Source organism: Solanum lycopersicum, chromosome 10 (assembly GCF_036512215.1).
Source record: "Solanum lycopersicum chromosome 10, SLM_r2.1".
Taxonomy (NCBI): Eukaryota; Viridiplantae; Streptophyta; class Magnoliopsida; order Solanales; family Solanaceae; genus Solanum; species Solanum lycopersicum.
The window spans coordinates 1,353,233-1,374,297 of NC_090809.1; the positions used below are offsets into that span (position 1 = coordinate 1,353,233).

Sequence of the window (21,065 nt, forward strand, 5' to 3'; positions counted from 1 at the left end):
CCAACAACATATACAGCGTAGTTACGCAAATGCGGTCTAGGAAGAGTGGTATGTGTAGAACGTAAAGAGGGTAAAGAAGTTGTTTCTGATAGATCCTCGGCTCTGGTTAAATAAGTTTAAGTAAGTTTTAAATAGGAAATACAGTAGTGAAGAAGTTATATCGAAATATTAGAGAAAAAGCAATGGCAACAACGAATAATATGATAATCAAAGCAAATTAAATCCACTAATCAGCTGCCACCTTTACTAGTCTTATATTTTTTTTAAAGAAGATTTCACTTATATACACTGACAATATATTGTGCATAATACCATTCACACATACATAAACGGTATCCTCATTCACACATTCTATTGTGCATAAAATCATCCGCACATACATAAATTCCTACGTAACATAATACAAGTATTATTTAAAATCACCAAAAAAGAACATCGGATTAGTTACGAGACAATTATTTATTATACGCTGACAATGTATAGTAGTTAAACTCTGAAATGAACCAACAACTACAATCCATGAGTCTTCTTTCTCAGTCAAAAATTGATGCAAACATGTTAAAACTTGGGAAAAAATGCATGTTTAACCTTCATGCTAAGCAAGGTTAGGTGAATGACAGCAACTTTGAACATCAACAACCTTTGCATAGTCAATCAACTTATTATAGTATAGAGTTATTGATTGCCAAATGAAAAAATAGAAGAACACAAATAGTACCAACATTTTGTGTTCTTTTTTCTCTGTTAAGTTGAATGAAACATACAATGCAACTCCTTATATCGCCGAGTTTGAGGCATGTTACTGTCCTCCCAGCTAAAGGATTCAAGGAGTTTGTCAAAGTAAAAGTTGGTTCGAGGAGAATATCGTACCTCATGGTCTTCTATTCGCTTCTGCTTTTTACGTTTCTTCTCAGGTTTGTCTTCGTGTTAACGGCCGAAGACACCATAGATGGAGAACGAAAATGTTCCACGCTAGGTACGTTTCTCTCTCCCTCTCTCCCTCTGAAACAGAAGTGGAATTCGCCATTACCAAGAGGCATGTATAAGAAATTGTATTAGGAAAAAAAAAAGATTGTGGTAATATGTGATCTTTATAATATAGTACTTGATTTATTGCAGATATTAGAAACATTAATAATAGAATGTTATGTAAATATTTCAGCATGATATTATAGCAGTCTGTAGATACATCAGGAAACTAAAGAATCTTCACAATACAAAAAAAAGGTTTTGAGGTTTAATATCCAAGAACACTATTGTTCAAGTTGTTGAAGGGGAGCGTTGTGAAAACGGTAAAGTTGTTTATTTTTGGCCTATAGGTCACGGGTTCGAGCTGTGGAATCAGCCACTGATGCAATCATCAGGTAGGCTGCCTACATCACACCTTAAGGTGCGGCTCTTCCCTGAACCCTGCATGAACACGGGGTACTCAGTGCACCTGTCTGCCCTTATTCTTACTGCTCAAGTAGTTGTAACTTAAACTAACTAAATTATGCTGATCATCTTTGTGTTCGTACGTTTACCAGAGAACTCTTGCAACATGTAGATGAATCAAAACATCTACAGATTCATTGATTGAACATACTAAGACAGCAAGCTTATAGAAGTGAATAACACTTGTTCTATTTCGGCATAATACATAGATAGACACTATAACTTGGCCTCCACTGGCAACTGAACACACCAACTTTCATTGTGACTGTATACATACTACAGCTTGACACAAGTGCATCTCATGAAGAACTTAACTTCGCAAACATATCTAGACTTTGGGGGGGAAGGGAGGGGGTGCATTCTAGATGTGAGTTCTCAAAGTTGGGGTGTTTACGAGGCCAACTTAAACCAAGTTAAGGCGTTTAGATTTTCATTTTCAAAGTCGAGGTGTATAGTTGTCAGTTGAGACCAAGTTAAGGTGTCTATCTATGTATTATGTCTTCAATATATTCAGAAAAAAGAGTATCAATATAACACTTATACCACCATTTCTTTTCCAGTTTTCTTTTCTTTCTTTTTTTCACTTGATGTGAGAGCCATTTTCACTGCTTGCCATTGAAGAAACTCTAAATTTCATTCTAAGGCAGGGTGCTTGGGGAGAAAAATTGGACCAAGGATTTTGGGGTCACAGCTCGAATCAACAGTATGATTTTACGCCTTCTATTTTCATCCTTTTGCGCATATTATTTTTGAAATCCCCTTTGAGCCGTGCTCATCTAAGAGGAATAAGTTTTATGGGCAAACAGTATATGAAAGACGGGAGATCTTTGTAGAGCCATTTTCTTCTACTTAAAATCACTAGCTCAAAATATCTATTCTCCCGTATTCTGTTAGGTACCTGAAGTGATATATCAAGTATTGGAGGAACCTACAGACCAGATTGAAATCGAAGAAGGGCCGGAAACTCCTCAATCGTTGGAAGAGTTTATGGAAGAAATGAAGGACACAAGGCCAGATGCAGAAACTTTTGCTGTCAAGCTTAAAACTATGGTATTTACGTACTTATCACGCGTTCTCCATCATGTATAGCGATAAAGTTAACTTAAGGTACCATATTTTGTCGTAGACAACAAGTTAAATGTGGACAAAGAACTTTCCCTGGTTAATTTCTTGACTACTGTCAGGAGTTCACTGGTTCAAGTTGTGGAAATATAACATAAGACTCTTATAGTCTATGTTGCTCGGACTCTTCAAAATTGCCAATGGATGTGTGTGTCGGATCCTTGAAAAGTAGTGCATATTTGGGGAATCCGACATGGGTGATACAACATTTTTAGGAAGTCCGAGTAACATTGCTTATAGTAGACACAATGTCTTCCTGACCTTCCTAGACCCAGTGCATAGCGGGAGCTCAGTATACCAGGCTGCCCTTTTTTTGTTAAAACTTTCCTGGCGGCTTTACAATTAACTAGAAGGCAGACCAGTTGATTATGAAGCAAAAGTCGTGAGATATTTACAATGTACTCATATTAACCACTTAAGGCTTGAATAGTGTTGAATTGTATGACCATCTCATCGGAAGGCTTAAACTTTTAGAGAGAGCACGTTCTTATTTACCAAATTACGTTTTCAACAATGAATGTCTATTTCTTGCAGGTAACACTCCTTGAACAAAGAACAAGAACTGCCAAGATTCAAGAATACCTTTATCGGCATGTAGCATCTAGTGGCATCCCGAAACAGCTGCACTGCCTTGATCTCAAGCTAGCACATGAGCACTCCATCAACGCCAATGCCCGTCTCCAGTTACCATCACCGGAACTTGTTCCCGCCCTTGTTGATAATTCATACTTCCATTTTGTCCTAGCCTCTGACAATATTCTTGCTGCTTCTGTTGTTGCATCATCGCTTGTCCAGAACTCTTTCCGCCCTGAGAAAGTTGTCCTTCACATTATCACGGATAGCAAAACCTTCTCACCGATGCAAGCTTGGTTTTCGTTACATTCTTTGACACCTGCAATCATCGAGGTTAAAGCGTTGCACCATTTCGATTGGTTAACAAAGGGAAAGGTCCCAGTTCTGGAAGCAATGGAGAAAGACCAAAAAGCAAGATCACAATTCAGGGGAGGGTCATCAGCAATTGTAGCGAACACAACCGAAAAGCCTCATATCATTGCAGCAAAACTGCAAGCACTCAGTCCCAAATACAATTCTCTGATGAACCACATAAGGATATACTTGCCAGAGGTAACGGAAGTTTTAGAATCTCACTTAAGTTGCATGTAACGTTCATCTGTCCTTCTACGAAAAACTTTAAATTTTAATGCTGAGAAGTAGAAATGTCTTTGCAGTTGTTTCCCAGTCTTGATAAGGTAGTCTTCCTGGACGATGACATTGTCATTCAAACCGATCTTTCATCTCTATGGGACATTGACATGAACGGGAAGGTGAATGGAGCGGTAGAGACATGCAGGGGAGAGGACAAGTTTGTGATGGCGAAGCGCTTTAAAAGCTATCTGAATTTTTCTCATCCTCTCATATCGAACAACTTTGATCCTAATGAATGTGCATGGGCCTATGGCATGAACATTTTTGATCTAGAAGCATGGAGAGAAACAAATATAAGTGAGGCATACCACTACTGGCTCGAACAGGTTAACTACAACTCTAAAAGTGACATCAACTGTTAATTTAATGAAATGCATTTTGAACATAATATGCAACATTCAAGCATTTTGTTTTAACTAGTACTCCCTCTGTCCCAATTTACGTGATGAACTTTGACTGGTCACGGAGTTCAAGAAACATAGAAAGACTGTTGAAATTTATGATTTAAAACAAGTCAGAGATATTTGCGTAACTACAGATCATCTCGTTTAAGGTTAAAATGGGATGCTTAATGTTAATCATCTCTAAATATAGAAAGGGGAAGTTAATCTTTTGCAAATGCTCGAACGTACTTGCTGAAAAAATCGATGATGATATATCTTCCTTTTCTTGTGCAGAACTTGAAGTCAGATCTAAGTTTGTGGCAGCTAGGAACATTACCTCCGGGACTAATTGCATTTCATGGTCATGTCCATGCTATCGATCCCTTTTGGCACATGCTAGGACTCGGGTACCAAGATAACACGAGCATCCCAGATGCTAAGAGTGCAGGTGTGATCCACTTCAACGGTCGAGCAAAACCTTGGTTAGATATAGCGTTCCCTCAACTTCGATCCCTGTGGACAAAGTACGTTAACTTCTCCGATAAATTTATCAGAACCTGTCATATTAGAGCAACTTGAAATAAGGCAAGGGATTTGTTAACCATGTTGCTTGTAATCAAGAAACGAAATTTTGAGAGAGGTGGGTGATCCATGCATAGAAGGTCTCCTCCACTCCCTAACGCGAGATTGGCAACAGCTCCCCGGCCTGACATTCTTGAACACCTCAAAGCTACTACAATCTCTGGTTCCCGGAATGTATTTTTATACTGTAGTTAGATATTATACAATGTACATGGTTCACCAAAATAATACTTGCAAAGATAATAAAAAAGGATACTCTTCCAAATTCAATTTAGGTGGCGTAGTTTGTGTATCTAGAAGCATGCCATTAAGGATAAAAAGATTGACGTAAAATTGTTCAAAAAAAAAGTAGTAAGATGTCATTCTTTTAAATGACAGACTAATTAAGAAATAAAGCCACATAAATGGAATGGAGGGAGTCTCAATCTTCCATTTCAGTATAATCATTCAGAGTATGTAAGGAACAGAAGGTCCTAAAAGAGAATGAAATTACCAAACAGACGTAAGGAAAGAACGAGGGCAGTAAATGAACTTCATCCGCCCTACCATGAATGACCATGAAGTGCGCTTAATCCACATATAACACGTACCAAATCCCTGGGAGCTACACAAACAAAAAACTTCTCAGAGAGTTCTCATTAATTACATGATATAGATAAAAGCAAATGTAAGTACATTCAAATGAATTGTTGGCTTGCACCTTTTTCCTGTTACATTTGACACCAAATCCTCCAATAATCCTGTGGATTCTGCAATTAGAAAACTCAAGGCTAAATGCAGTGATACAAGACATTTCAACCTTTTAAACTTTCAAGAACTCAGTGATCTTTGTGATTGGAAAATGTCAAACACTCAAAAACATTACCTATATATCCCTTGTTGGTCCGGAGAGACAGGAGACTAGCTTAGTCTTTCAATGGTTAGGTTATTGATTCAAGAACACAAAGTATCCCTGTTTTCGCTAGGTAAAAAGGGGTAGAAAAAAATGCCTTGAGCCAATATTCGAATACCAAGCGCTAATAGCGCTATACTTTCAGTATCTAATACATTCCATTTAACCACTAGAACCCCCATCTATCACACATTTAGAGATCACACCTTTTCTTTGTTCCTCAAAATCATAATACCACACAGCTAATCAAAGCTGCTCACTTCTTCCAACTCTTTTGAGATGGAAAAATTTTGACAGCACTGTCACCGGGTTATCGCAGCTTAGCTCCCCCACCCAAAACACGCACACACACACAAACTGAAGTCACGCAACATAGAAGGAAGAAATAACAAAGAATTTAATCAGGACAGAAAAGAATGAATATGTAAATGCCAGGTTGAACCTGCTAAAATTTACAGTTGATAAAACCAGCATTTAACACATTAAAAGTGCAAAGATTACAAGAGAACTACTATTATCCACCAAATACACCAAAAGGACTCGACGAATAAACTAACACAGCTAAAGAGCGTTTAACTAGAACAACATATCGGAGTTAAGTCAATTATCATAGGTTTTAGCAGCAAATTTAAGCAACTGGAGGGCGGAGCACGTGATCCTGCGAGGTATCTATTGCAGCAGGAGGCATGAATTGCCACATGGCAACTCCAGGGTAACTTATGATTGGCACCAGCTTGGTTCCTGCAGCTTGAACTGGAGAAGCAAAAGCACCAGGCATGGCAGGAGGCAGGAAGCTAGGTTGTGCACTCATAGTCTTTAGTTGTTGCTCTAGCTTCTCTTTCTCGGACTTCAGCCTCTGCTTTTCATCTCGAAGCTCATTTTTCTCAACCTACACAAGTCAAACATACTTGAAGTCAGGAGAATCATGGTAAAGGGATGTTTTAGCTTTTCTTGTCATCAGATTGTTTTTCCAAATTGATAAAACTTGTCAACAATCTAGTAGCATATGGAAAGAAAGTAACAAATACTTGCCTTCAACTCCTTTATCTTTTCTTGTAGATCCAAATTTGAGTCTTTCAATTTTTGAGCCTCACCACGTAACTGTGTCACCACGCGAACAGCATCAACAAGAATGGCACTCTTGTCTGTTTTTGGAGGCCTGCTGGGCTCAAGAAGCACCGCCAATTCCATGAACCTGAGACCATATTTTAATTTAGCAATATATAAAACAAAATAAAGGGTGAAATGGTTCTAAAAGGAATGAATAGTGAGCCTACTTTTCATTCAGTTTCTCTCTCCTTAATTTCTCCCTGCAAGCTTTGGAACTTGATGAGGTGCATGATTCAGCTCTTGTCCTGTAACAATTGTCGGTAACATGAGTAAACAATGTTATGTAGGTACATTAAGAGGGCATCTGGATTTCCTTTCAAAACCAATACTACGAAGACAAAAAGCTCGAAGGCGAATAGTAGAATTATGAAACTAAGAATAAGATAAGGGGGCTTTGTGTATCATCATTACATCACAAGAATTTGAATCTAAACTAGCTTTGTGGAATTGCTCCAGCATAGTAACTACTTTCAAATGGAGGGAAGGGAGCTATATCTCTATGAAATCTTCAGAAGGCCGTTTAGGGAGTATAAGTCCTCCATATAGGCTGTTAGAACAAGAGGACAGAACAAGTCAAAATCTTTAAAGCTATCCTAATTAAAAAGCATAATGAGATCGTTAATTTCTCAACCCTGAGCCTTTGAGATAATAGAGTAATACTCTGGAAATGAAACATAGAGAGGGGAGAATTTGTCACTTTTATTTAACAATGGTAAGCGCCAAGTAGCGAATCAAATCAAACCTGATAGATACTGGTGACAAGTTAGTGCAACATCAGATCTCTATGCTTGGGAAATACACAAAAAGATGTCCCTAAATGCAAAAATTTTTACCTTTTCTTACAACCGCTTTCCTTCACGCAGTCTGATTCACCAAGTGAGCCATCAATATCAACACTAAAATAGGCATAGAAAGCAAAGTGGTAAGAGCACAATCGAAAAGGCATTGAATATATATTGTATATGCTGGAGAGAAGGGATTGAATCAGCTAAAAGATCCCAACTTTTATTGACATTCCAACTTTATTCAAACAAACAAGACTCATCAATCAGCTAAAAGAGCTGGACATTCAGTAACATCTATATGTATCTTCTGTATACAACATGTTGCTTTGAACGGAAACAACAAAACTCGTCAATTAGCTAAAAGATAACTTGTAGTTGGGGTAAGGTTATATGAATCCTCTATCAAAATTCCAACTTTATTCAAAGAAACAAAACCATCAATCAGCTAAAAGAGCCCAATTTTCAGCAACTGGTATGAATCCTGTATCCATTTTGCTTTTGCTCTATTCAAAAGCAATAAACTCATCTATGAGCTAAAAGATTCCAACTTTTAGTTGGGGTTGGCTAGATGAACCCTTTATACATTTTAACTTTATTCAAAGAAACAAGAACCTCACTTTTAGTAACAGTCATAAGAATCTTCTATATCCCTCTCTATTAAAAGCAACAAAACTCATCAATCCACTAAAAGATCCAACTTTTAGTTGGAGTCAACAATATGAATCCTCTATAGTCTATTCCGGGATATTGAGAAGTAACAAGAGTCATTAATCAGCTAATATCCTAACTCTTAGTCGGTGTTGGCTGTATGAATCTTTTATAGACATTTCAATTTTATTTAAAGAAACAAGACTCATTAATCATCCAAAATAGCCCAACTCTTTGTATGACTCTTCTGTATCCATTCTGCTCTATGCAGAAGCAACAGAACTCACAAATCATTAAAAGATCCCAACATTTAGTTGGTCAGCTATATGAATCCTCCATATATATTCCAACTTTTTTTTTATTCAAAGAAACAAGACTCATCGATCAGCTGAAAGAGCCCAGCTATTAGTGACGGTTTTATGAATCTTCTGTATCCCTTCTGCTCTACTTGGAAGCAAAAAAACTCAACAATCAGCTAAAAGATCCCAACATTTAGTTGGACACAACTATATGAATCCTTTCTATCTATTCAGAAACAATAAAACTCATCAATCAGCTAAAAGATCCCTACTTTTAGTCAGAATCAACTACACAAATCCTCTATCTATTCCCCTAAGTTTTAGTTGAGGTCAGCAACGTGATTCATTTATCGACGTTCCAGCTTAATTCAAAGAAACAGGACTCGTCAATCAGTTAAAAGAAAACCCCAACTTTTCGTAACAGTTATATGGATCTTCTATAACCATTTTTCTTTCTTCAAAAGCAAAAAGACTAATTAATAATCTAAAAGGTAGAGTCAACTATATGAATCTTATATCTATTCCTCTTTATCGGAAAGTAACAAAGACTCATTAATCAGCTAATAGATCACAAATTTCGATTGAGATCAGCTATTTGAACCCATTATCTATTCCTCTTTATCGGAAATTAACAAAGACTCATTAATCAGCTAATAGATCACAAATTTCGATTGAGATCAGCTATATGAACCCTTTATCACGATTCCAACTTAATTCAAAAGAAACAAGACTCATCAATCAGCTAAAAGAGCTCAACTTTCAGTAATGGTTATACGAATCTTCTTTATCAGTTCTGCTTGATTAGGAAACAAAAAAAACTCATCAATCAGCTAAAAGATCTCAACTTTTAGTTGAAGTCAACTATATGAATCCTCTATATATATTCCGCTCTATCGAGAAGTAACAAAAACTCATTAAATCGGCTAAAAGATCCCAAATTTTGATTCTAATCAGCAATTTGAATCCTTTATCAACATTCCAACTTTATTAAAAGAAACAAAACTCATCAATCAGCCAAAAAAACCCAACTTTTTTACATGAATCTTGTATATCCATTCTGCTTAGTTAACAAACCAAAAAAAAAAAAACTCATCAATCAGCTAAAAGTAAAAACACCCAATATAGCAAATACAGCAGAGAATCAGTAAGTCATATTTGACACAGTAAATAGGTACCTAGCATTAGTTGAACCATTAAACCCCTGCATAGACCAAGAATAACCAGAAACTGAGAAATTAACATCAGGGGTGACTATATCTTCATAATGATAGTCATACAACCAGTTGGTGTTTTCCGGTAGAACCATCTCCGATCAACCGTCGGAATTTCAAGAAAATATTTCCGGTGACCGGAAAAAAAAGTTGGAAATGGAAAAATGAAAAGGGAAAGAATTTAAACAAACGGGTTTTCAATAACCAAAGATTAGAGATTGGAATTTGGAATTTTGAGACAATTTGTTGATTCTTGTTTGTTTATGAAACTATATATTGAGAATTTGACAGTTACACAAACTTCAGGGGGTATTTTTTTAATATGCTACAAATTGGACCCTTTTTTATGTTTTTATTTGTAAACAATAATAAATAAAAAAATTGTGTTCCCTCTATTATAGAGATTTTAATATTTATTACTCTATTTTTTAAATTATTAATATAGATCAAATGATAAATATTTTAGTGAGTATTGAGTTATAAAATAAAGTTTTTAGGTTTTTGATTATCGTTTTGTGAAGTCAGTTTAATCGGATTTAGTGATATACTTTTATAAAGTTTATTGACCTAGAAAGTTGTGATGACGCGTTTATAAGGTTTTTTAAATAGAAAATTAACGTAATTTTAGAGTTAACGTAACAGAATTTAGTGACACGTTTATAAAGTTTTTTGATCTATAATAAAATTGTGATGACGCATTTATAATATAATCTAATAAAAAAAATTGATATAAGTTTAGAGTTACTCTAACTAAATTTAGTAACACGTTTATAAAATTTTCTGACATGATGAATTGATATAATTTTGAAGTTGGTCAAACTAAATATAGTGGCACATCTATAAAGTTCTCAGATCTAAAAAGTTATGATGAAACATTTATAAATTTTCTGACATGAAAAATTATGTAACTTCGAAAGTAGTCTAACTGAATTTAGTAACATATTTATTAATTTTTTTAACCTAAAATATTGAAGTGGCACATTTATAAAAAAAAAAAAATTAAAAACTATGATTACACGTTTATAAGAATATTCAACCTGAGAATGAGGTAATTTTAGAGTTCGTCTTCGAATTTAATGACAAATTTATAAAGTTTTTGACCTAACAAATTATGATGACACATTTATTAAAAATTTCAATATGAAAAAATAATGTAATTTTGGAGTTAGCCTAATCGAATTAAGTTATTTAAATAGATAATATATATATTTTTATGTATATATTATATGTTTACTTTTTTATATATCTTGACTTCACATAATGAAAATTTCGATTTCGTCATTATTTTAAGGCATATATTATGTATTTGTTGAATTGATATAAGCATTAAATATACATAATATTTTAATATAGTTTTAATATGAAAAAAATAATGTAATTTTGGAGTTAGCCTAATCAAATTAAGTTATATAGATAGATAATATTTTTTTTTTATGTATACATTATATGTTGAGTCTCCTAAACTTTTTTTTTTTAGTTTACTTTTTTATATATCTTGACTTCACGTAATGAATATTCCGATTTCATCATTATTTTAAGACATGTATTACGTATTTATTGAATTGATATAAGCATTAAATATACACAAGATTTTAATATAATATTAAGAGGTTACAAATGGTATTTAACAAATGTTTGTAAATCTTTTTCTTGATTAATAAATGGAGGGAGAGTTGGTTAAAACTTCAAACTCAACAATATAGTGATGACAGTTAAGATATTCTAAGTCTAGTTGTCCAAGTTAGAGGTAAGCCACTTAATTAAACAAGAATTAATTAATTAATTACTCATTCATTTCCTAATTAAGTTGATAGTTCATTGAACATGTCATCTTTAATATTGTGATTATAATTTATTCAACATATTCTCCTTGAGATTCGTTGGTAAATAAAAATACTACAACAAAATTACAGTCTAATCTGTCAAGATTTGGACTTCTCACAAGTAGTTTGAGATGTTTTTAGATTAATCTTGATAAAACCAAAAAAGATGATATCGAGGAAAGAAACATAAGGTTTCAACTAAATATAAGACAAACTATTATTTTTCCTATCACATTAGCTGATTTGAATCGATTCATTCTTATTTATAAATAACGTAAGACAGAAATTTTAACGTTCAGAATACGAATACAAAGGGAGTGATTGTGAATCTCTTGCTAAATAGTTTATCTTTTTGATAGATATCACAATTTGCATGGAAGCTTCATAACCTAATAAAACAAGGGGACATGTCCAAACTTGATGACAAAATGTGCATTGAGGCTAAATAATTGAAGTTAGGTTGCCATGTGCTTCTTGATTAAAAATTTTAAAGTCTTGGAATATATTATATTATTGTGAATTTTCCTTGTGTAATAATTGGCTTGAAAGAAAAAAGTTTATAAGTGCAAAGAATTAAAACAATTTTATTGGGGACCTATATTGGCATGTTTGGACCTATTGAATATAAAAAGTTAAGTGCTCTTTGCTTATTCACTTCCCAATCTAGGAAGCTTCCTTCCATTCCGAACTCTTCAAGAATGTCGATGGGTGCGACAATAATTTTGAAGAGTCCGAGCAACATAAGTAGGTAGGTGTAAGAGTCAATTTAACCTATAAACCCATTAATACTTCTGTATTTAGCTGATGAGGGACAATAGACATATCACTAGTTTATTTGTCTGATAAAAGTGTCCTCATTTTTAGGGGATTTTTGAAACATCTCCAAAAAGGATTACAAAGCTACAGACTAGTTCAAATAAAGATCTTGTTGCACTTGATAACTACTGAGTACTGTATTACTAGCTCAATCATGTCGATACGTACAACTAAAAGCCATTACATGCAGTTTACCGCAACAACGCAACAATCTCACCTGCTGCTGTATCAACTACAGATGAACTATTTGTGTTGTGGATGTCTCATTTTGAGGAGATGAGAAACACCAGCCAAAACATGCAGTCGGCTACTAGGAACACCCGTCTTTGCAAGTGCCCTCCCGTTTTTGTCCAGTAAAACGAAGCAAGGAACATACTTTATGTCATAATGGAGAAGCTGAATTTACAAAAAGGAGGATATCAATCAGCTAAAACCAAAAGAGCGAAAAGTCAATCATTTCAGACATGAAGTAGATGGATAACCGGATCAGTCAAACAATAGAAAGAAGTGTTCTTTGCTCTAATTCCTTTGTTTCGACTTTCACAATTTTCAAATGTATAGTTTAACATAGCTATCACCACAGAGTAACTTTCAATTATATTAGTCAACTTGGCAGTGCTATGCATGTGCAGTGCTTTTCGGTTCCACCTAGAATGAATGCTAGAGTTGTTGCATTGGAAGAACTTCAAAGACAAAGGGATCTAAAATAAGTTAAGTATAAAGAAACTTGGCTAAAATGTAATAAGACTACGGAAGGATGATATTTAATTTGAACATATTGCTGACAATAGTTTGCAGTTTTACATAACATATTGGAAAGATATGTTGTCTTAAACAATTATCAAACGAATCCTATGGCCAACATGCACTATATCCTAGTCAGTTGATTCATGAAGGTAACTTAACATTACCAAGTAAAAACCCCGCAGGGGGGTTTGGGGAGGGTAGAGTGTATGCAGACCTTGTGGAGGAAAAGAACTATATCAACAACCAAACAACAAAAGTATGAGGCCCCTAAGCATAACCTAGACGTATCTGTCCAACAACTGACTATCAGTTAAAACAGACTTCTGAAAAATGTGAGAATGCTATGTATAGAGTATTAACAGTACCTCAGGCAACCATTGGTCATTCTCTGCATCAGCCATAACAATATTGAGCCAGTCAGAGTTCCTGTTCTCAACTTCAGTAACGAAATTAACCAACGAATTGCAGAGCCGGCACTTTGGGGAGTAAAATTCAATTACAGTAGCCTCTTTTTCACTGGCCAAGGCACACGCTAACGCACTCTGCTCGAGCTCTGCTTGCTCTGTAGGAGTCAATTTCTTCTTCACCAACTTCAAGGTATTATTTTGGTTAACTCCACCATTCGACTGTAAATTAAATTTGGGTGATAAAGGTTCAGGTTTTGAGATATTTTGGATGAAATTAAACACTCCAGAGCCAAGATTCTTGAATGGTTTGAATAGCCAAGGAGTTTCAAAGGTACAAGGCAAAGGGTTCTTTGGGTTTTGGTTATGAACATCCCAAGGCCATTTTAAGCAAAAGGGAGAGTTCTTGGAAGTAGAATCCATCTTTTCAAGAATTATGTGTGTTTACATCACAATACAAGCAGCTACTCATTCACACTGCATTATAGCAGGAACAAGCACCAATGGGACGATCAATATGCACACAGCAAATCTGAAAACACAAGTCAGTTTATAATTATGGCTTGACAAATAACATATTAGTCGTTATTGTTCCAAGAAGGCAGAACCAGTAGCTTTGATCCCAAATCCCACAAGTGGAGTCTAGAGAAGGTACAGTGTATACAGACTTTGATTGTTTTCAATAGACCCTCGGCTCAAGGAAAACATATCAATCAAATAATATAGAAAGCATGTTGGGAAAAAAAGGAGGAACATCAACTTCAAAAAAGAAAAAAACTAGTGCATAACTATATTCATAACCTTGTGTATTTGTTAAAATCACTACATATGTACAAAAATCAAACTCATGACCCAATTACAAGTACTCGAGGCCATGCTTTCGTATCCAAAACCCATGAAGTTCAAATCCTTGCTCCACCTCCCGTTCAAAGATAGTTTAAACGTCAATTTTTCCGAAAATTGACCATCAAAATGATTATAATGTACTTAAGTTTCTTTCACTGCAGAGCTCAATCATTCACAAAATCCCCACCCTAATTCAATGTCTTTGCTACAAAGCTTAATCATTTGATAATATTTCTATACTAATCCAACAAGTTTACACAATTCACTCAATTTAACATGATTTCTACCTAATTTAAACTACTACTGTGAAACATTAACTCTTTAAATTAGTCAATTTTATATCTGAAATCGAATTTAAACATTTCTGTATATGAATACAGAGCAATGGAAGAAGGAATATATATAGAAAGTGAGATAAGTTAGAACTTACAGCGGTGTTATCGCCGGAAAGGATTTGACCGGAGTTGGCTCGTCGGAGAAGAACTTCGCCGGAGGAACTTGCCGGAGAGTGTGTAATTTGAACTTCGGTCCCAAAATGCGTGAAAATTTTGGGCTCGCATGGGTCCGTTTTAGAAGAAGTTTGGGCCTGTAAGTGAAGCCCATTGGGCTTATAGTTCATTATATGCAATACGATTACTCGAACGGGGCGGAATTGATCAATCTACATTTTCAATTCCGATTTTTCTTTCCACGAGCGTATCTACAGAATAAAGAGAGCAAATAAATGGACTTTGGTCATATTTACTCGACGTGCGGTCATTTCTTCCTTGAACATTCCGTTACGGAAATTGAATCAAGAAGAAATATGACTTTATGAGATACTAATAATTATTAGAACATGTTTTAATTGACTTATTTTAGGTGTATTTAAACAGTTTCATAGCATTCATGTAAAATATTAAGTATTTTTAAACACTTGATGCTACGACAAAATAACAAAAATAAGTCAAAACTCATATATTAAACACTTGATGCTACGACAAAATAACAAAAATAAGTCAAAACTCATATATTAATCTTTACTTATGTCACTTTGCTTATATAAGACATAAACAAGTATAGTTAAATAAGTTCTTAGTTCATTGACCATATAAAAAAAATACAAGTGTAACAAATAGGAGAATCGAGTTATAGATACAAAGAGATTGAAAATGAGTCAAGTAAAATAGATAAATTATCCAGCTCACTCGTATTTGATTCTTTCTTCAAAATAATTAGGTTGAAAGTCAGTGACAGAGCTAAGATTTTAAGTAACAAATTCGAAAAATAAAAATATCATAGGAATTTATAATTTTGGGAAAAACATAAAAAGGAAAAAAAGAAAAGAAAAGAGGGGAGAATTACAATCTTACCCTCAATTGAGATATCCTTCTAGTGGCCAATAGTCATCAAGATTTTCATCAAATGGATAATAATATTATAACTTTTTTTGAAAGTGCAAAAAATAGGCTATCATTTTTGTTCATAGTTTCAACACCAAAAAATTATGGCAAACACAACAAATTTAAACATTATATTTGAAGCTCTTCCCCTCATTCCCAAGATTGAAAAAATTCAGAAAAAAGCAAAAACAATAAGCCAAAAAAATAAAGAAATTCAAGAAAATTCACCACCAAAAATTACAAGAAGATTAGCATTAAGCATTGGTTCAATTGCTTTATTTGCAAATTCAAGAATTGATATTTCACTTGCTGAAGATAATAATGGATTTTTTATTACTGGTCCACTACAAGACCCTTCAATATCCACCAGTAAGTTTTTATTTTCTATATTTTTTTTTATCACGTCGCGTTTAACAGCCACTAACACTTGCATTTATAGATATTCCCAATTCATCTAATGCGAAATGTTTTATGTACCAGACTACATTAACAAAGTTCATGTATAGCACGAATATGAAATGGGTGAACCCCACATGTCCAAATTATTCGAGTAAAAAAATTTGAATTCGATGTAAAATTACCTTTATACACTACGAAAAAGCTGTGAATACATGGGGATTTTCCTTGGAATTAGTATAAAAATTCACCATAAACTTATTTTCCTATAAATTTTCATACTAATTCTCAGAAAAATCCCCATCATAGCTCATAGATAAGTGTGAAATTAGCCGAATCAGAATATTTCGCTGAAGCAGAAATGATAGGATCGTAAGAAGAAAAAGTCTATACGCCTATCCGTATTATGTAATTTACAGTTTTCTTGTAGTGATGTCGGACCCCATTTGGTGTCAAAGGGTAAAAAATTGAGCTTTTTTCGCGCATTTAAGTTTAAGATATCAAGAATCGAGTCGATCGTCCATAATTTTAATATGTTAGATAAAAGTTTTTGTAATATTTGATTGTAGATATTATAAACAAGGAGACAGGTACAAGATCATTTCTTAAGAAAGGAATGTACATTGCTAATATTGGAACAAAAGGGAGAATTCATAGGTTGAAAAGATATGCATTTGATTTATTGGCATTAGGGGATTTGATTGGAACAGATTCTTGGAATTATGTGAGGAAATATTTGAGGATTAAATCTACATTTATGTATTATGATTTTGATGAAGTTATCACAGCTGCACAAGTGAATGATAAGCAACCTCTCACTGATCTTGCTAATCGATTATTTGATAACGTTGAGAAGGTACATTTGATTTTATTTGTCTGATATTATATGTTGCTCGTATCCTTCAAAAATATTGTCCCAAATGTGTTCAAAAAATATATATAGATTTGAAGAGTCTGAGCAATATATGATTGATATTAGTTTGGTTAAACCCTACAAAAATTTTGTCGTATCAGTGTCACATCCTTGAAAAATGCATGTTTTCTTGAGGATGCGGTACACAATGTGATGTCAATAGTGTTTTTGAAGAGTCTGAGCAATATATATACACATATATAGGCTTGATGTTATGTTAATTGGACCATCTAAAAATGTTGTTGTACCTGTTATGTCGGATCCATTGCATAGCTTTTGGAGGATCCTCGATTGACGGACATATATAGAAGCACTTTTGAAGAATCCGAGCGACATAGGTTTGATAACTATGTTGGTCGAATCCTCCAAAAATACTGTTGTGCCCATGTGGAATCCTCCAAAATCTTACACACAAAAACTGTGACAATATTATTGAAGAGTCTGAGCAACATATGTCTGATACAATATTGATCGGACCCTCCAAAAATATTGTTGTGCTCGTATCAGATCCTCCAAAAATCTTAGCACATGCTCTGGCAATATTATTGAAGTCCGAGCAATATAAGTCTGGTGTTGTGTTCCTCTGACACTTCAAAAATATTGTCGGATCCTTACAAAAATGTATAGATTTTGTAGAATACGACACACATTATGATTGGTGACCGTCAATATTTTTGAAAAGTCTGAACAACGTAATTATAAATAGCAAAGTTTTTGATCATGTGTTTGCTCCAATATTTTTTTTTATGCAGCTTGAAGATGCTGTGAAGAAAAAGAACCTGCCTCAAACACAATCATGTTATCAAGAAACAACTACTATTCTCCAACAAGTCATGGACAGAATGGCATAAACAAAACATATGTTTTAATTATATTCTGTTAATTAGTCATTTTGACTACAAGAAGACAAAATGTTCCTTCGTAAATTTTGGAATTGTCAATAACACTTTGATGGAGATTCAATTTGATTTCCACATTTTTATAATAGAGACAACTCGGTGCATGAAGCATCTCGAGTCCATACATGACCTATGGAACGATGGAAGGATTACAATCCAAGACTTATTTCAGGTTCGAACATGTAACTAATAGGTCAAACAAAGATAACTATAACTTTTTAGCAGCATTCAAACATAATGAAATATTACCAAACAAAGATAACTATACCGTACCATCGTAGCAAAATTTTTATACATGACCCGTGGAACGGGGGAAGGGCCATAATCCAAGACTTATTTCAGGTTCGAACATGTGACTTATAGATCACACAAAGATAATTATAATGTTTTAGCAAAATTCAAACATAATGAAATATTATCAAATAAAGATAACTATACCGTTTTAGCAAAATTCAAATATGATGAAATATTACCAAACAAAGATAAATATACCGTTTTAACAAAATTCAAATATAATGAAATATTATCGAAAAAAATTAAAATGGAGATGCGGGGTATCGATCCCCGTACCTCTCGCATGCTAAGCGAGCGCTCTACCATCTGAGCTACATCCCCTTCATGTTTCAAATAAGCAAGTAAAATTTATTTAACTTAAATATTTTGAGATCTTAGTTATTATAAAAGGTGTATCGAGGTTAAATATTAGCTATTATGAACTTGTATTTAATTTTGGAAAATGTATAAGTATCACTTTAGACTATGATCGAAATTTCAGAGAACCACATTAACGAAACTAAGGTCCAAATCCAAATCCTCCCCCCCCACCCCCCGTGAACTTATTTTCTTTTGTAATTTTGTGCACCTTTTGTCTTACGTGACACACTCCGTGACTCCACCTATTGAGGCGTGTGGCAGATATTTGGATGCCACGTAAGCTAAAAAGGTGCACAAAATTCCAAAAAAAAAAGTTCGGGGGGAGGGGGGGTGATAGGTTAGTTTAGTTAAAGTGTGTCACTTGGATTTCGGTCATAGTATAGGGGAATACTTGTGCGTTTTTCCTTTAGTTTTACATGCTTTTAAAATAAATGACCAAAAAATATACACATCGTTCATAAAGTTGCTAGTTGCGCCTGCTCGATCATTTGTTGACTCAAATACAAACTTTGTATATTTGTATAGAAATTATTAAATAGCATATATAAAATAAGTATCTATCAAATAAAAAGATTGATAGATTTTCTTGCTTTGACGTAAGATGTTAAAACACATAATATCTCTATAGATATATATTTACAACTTTCAAATTCTGAATCCGTCATTAATCGAGATTAATTTTTTTTGCTTTGGTTTTGTTTAGATAGTTTCTTCACTAGTGGAATAATAATTTATAAATTTGAACTTTAATGGAGAAATGATAGGTGTGTAGTGTTTTATGGTTGTGACTAAATTGCAGTTGGAATCCACTAAATTTTGAATACAAAAAGCTACTTTTAAAAGAATTTGGTAAAATGAAATAAGAAAAAAATAAATATATTGTTAATACTGCACTTGATAATATATATTTAGGCATGTTTTCAATTTTGTTATAAAAATATTTAACTAAATACACAAATATTATTGTATACGAATTTCAAATTAATTTAATATTAAAATATACGTGATGATAAAAATTATTTGTATTGAATATTTACATCAAAAATTGACAGACTATAGTTAAGAATTAGAACCCTTTAAAATTAGAAATACCAGAGATAAAATTCCATTCAATATCAAAATTTTATTTAATTTGACACAAAATTTTAAAAAAGTGAAAATAATACATATATATTCAATGATAAAATAAAAAGTTCCATTGAAACTTTTAGAAACTAATATTTGACCTATATATGTTATATAAAATTTTTTAACAAAAAATGTTGAATTAAATTACCAATAATAAGGGTTATCCTTGTTCAAAAGGTATAAATACATATAAAATGTTGAAACTCTCAAAAAAAAAATTCAATTTTTTAACATTTCAATTCTTTTTTTAGTGATAACAAATTATACTACCACTATTAAATTGGATTCTATCAAAACTTCGAAATAAGTATACGATATAATTTTTTGAGAAATCTCTATTTATAAAGTAGGAATAATATTTTACATATACTATATATTAGTTTTTATTCATAAAATTATAGTAAATATATTATTATTATTATTATTATTATTATTTTTTATGAAACATTGCTAAAATAAAGTACAAAAAATAAGGTGGCTTAATGCAAAAGGCCAAAAACTACCCTTGAAAAGGAGAATGTTAAATATTAGATTTTTTTTTAAATGTTAATTAAAAGTTAAAGCTGACAAAGTTGCAATCGACACTCATAAATATACATATTTTAAATAATAATAAAAATATTCATATAGAATAGAATAAGATATAGAATGCTATAAATTGCAAAAATAAATAAATAAATTACATGCTTCAAAAAAGGTATATAAGCAAGTTTTGAAATATAAAAAGAGTTTTGTCACAACTCAATTAATTAATTTAATTAGTCTTTTTATACTCATTTCGTTAATTTCTTTTTTTTTAACCTAAACGATAGTAATATCTAAATAGGAAAAAAGAACAACTAACAATTAATATATGTGTTAATAAATAATCAATAATAATACAAAACTCAAAATATTTTAAATATATTTGATTTTTTTTTCTAATTTAAAAAAGGAAAAGGAGTGAACAAAAATATCTATAAATTTATACACTTTTAATTTTGTATTTTTCTTTTTTTAAAAAAATAAATTGAAGATAGCAAGAAAAAATATTTTTTTACCTCTTCGTAGAAACTCCCATCCCTTCCTTAGTTAACTCGAACTGATAACCTTCGTAATATTTACCATTCTTCTTTAGTTGATTTGAATTCATAACCTTTAAGTTAAATATAAAAGTGTTTTATTATTTTGTCAATTTATTCAATTGATAACTCCGATATAAAAATGTTTACAATCTTTTTAATTGACTTAAACTCATAACTTTTAAATAGAACATAAGAGTGTATTTACCGTAAATTGAAGATAGCAAAAAAAAAATATTATTTTACCTCTTCGTAGAAACTCCCACCCCTTCCTTAGTTAACTCGAACTGATAACTTTCGTAATATTTATTATTCTTCTTTAGT

General features: G+C 33.0%; 4 protein-coding genes and 1 non-coding gene across 5 annotated transcripts; 2 read left to right on the forward strand and 3 right to left on the reverse strand.

The window, feature by feature from the left end:
- The first annotated feature begins 313 nt into the window (after positions 1-313).
- LOC101262259 (probable galacturonosyltransferase 12) lies at positions 314-4,997 on the forward strand. Its single transcript, XM_004248284.5, has 6 exons — positions 314-976; positions 2,082-2,137; positions 2,329-2,484; positions 3,091-3,681; positions 3,786-4,088; positions 4,440-4,997. The coding sequence occupies exons 1-6, from the start codon at positions 754-756 to the stop codon at positions 4,722-4,724; spliced, it is 1,614 nt and encodes a 537-aa protein (XP_004248332.3). The 5' UTR covers positions 314-753; the 3' UTR covers positions 4,725-4,997.
- A 1,018-nt stretch (positions 4,998-6,015) lies between these two features.
- Positions 6,016-10,042, reverse strand: LOC101264073 (transcription factor ILR3-like). The gene is made up of 5 exons (XM_004248289.5): positions 9,637-10,042; positions 7,563-7,625; positions 6,897-6,974; positions 6,652-6,814; positions 6,016-6,508 (listed from the first exon to the last, which is right to left on the reverse strand). Exons 1-5 carry the CDS (start codon positions 9,765-9,767, stop codon positions 6,248-6,250), a joined length of 696 nt encoding a protein of 231 aa, XP_004248337.1. The 5' UTR covers positions 9,768-10,042; the 3' UTR covers positions 6,016-6,247.
- Positions 10,043-12,325: 2,283 nt separating this feature from the next.
- Positions 12,326-14,890, reverse strand: LOC101251227 (uncharacterized). Its single transcript, XM_004248333.5, has 3 exons — positions 14,739-14,890; positions 13,424-13,994; positions 12,326-12,707 (listed from the first exon to the last, which is right to left on the reverse strand). The coding sequence occupies exons 2-3, from the start codon at positions 13,883-13,885 to the stop codon at positions 12,555-12,557; spliced, it is 615 nt and encodes a 204-aa protein (XP_004248381.1). The 5' UTR covers positions 13,886-13,994; positions 14,739-14,890; the 3' UTR covers positions 12,326-12,554.
- An 822-nt stretch (positions 14,891-15,712) lies between these two features.
- LOC101249865 (photosynthetic NDH subunit of lumenal location 3, chloroplastic) lies at positions 15,713-18,006 on the forward strand. The gene is made up of 3 exons (XM_004248328.4): positions 15,713-16,059; positions 16,656-16,942; positions 17,752-18,006. The coding sequence occupies exons 1-3, from the start codon at positions 15,795-15,797 to the stop codon at positions 17,848-17,850; spliced, it is 651 nt and encodes a 216-aa protein (XP_004248376.1). The 5' UTR covers positions 15,713-15,794; the 3' UTR covers positions 17,851-18,006.
- Positions 18,007-18,440: 434 nt separating this feature from the next.
- TRNAA-AGC (transfer RNA alanine (anticodon AGC)) lies at positions 18,441-18,513 on the reverse strand. The gene has a single exon. It is a non-coding gene; the product is annotated as a tRNA-Ala (tRNA).
- Positions 18,514-21,065: the final 2,552 nt, after the last annotated feature.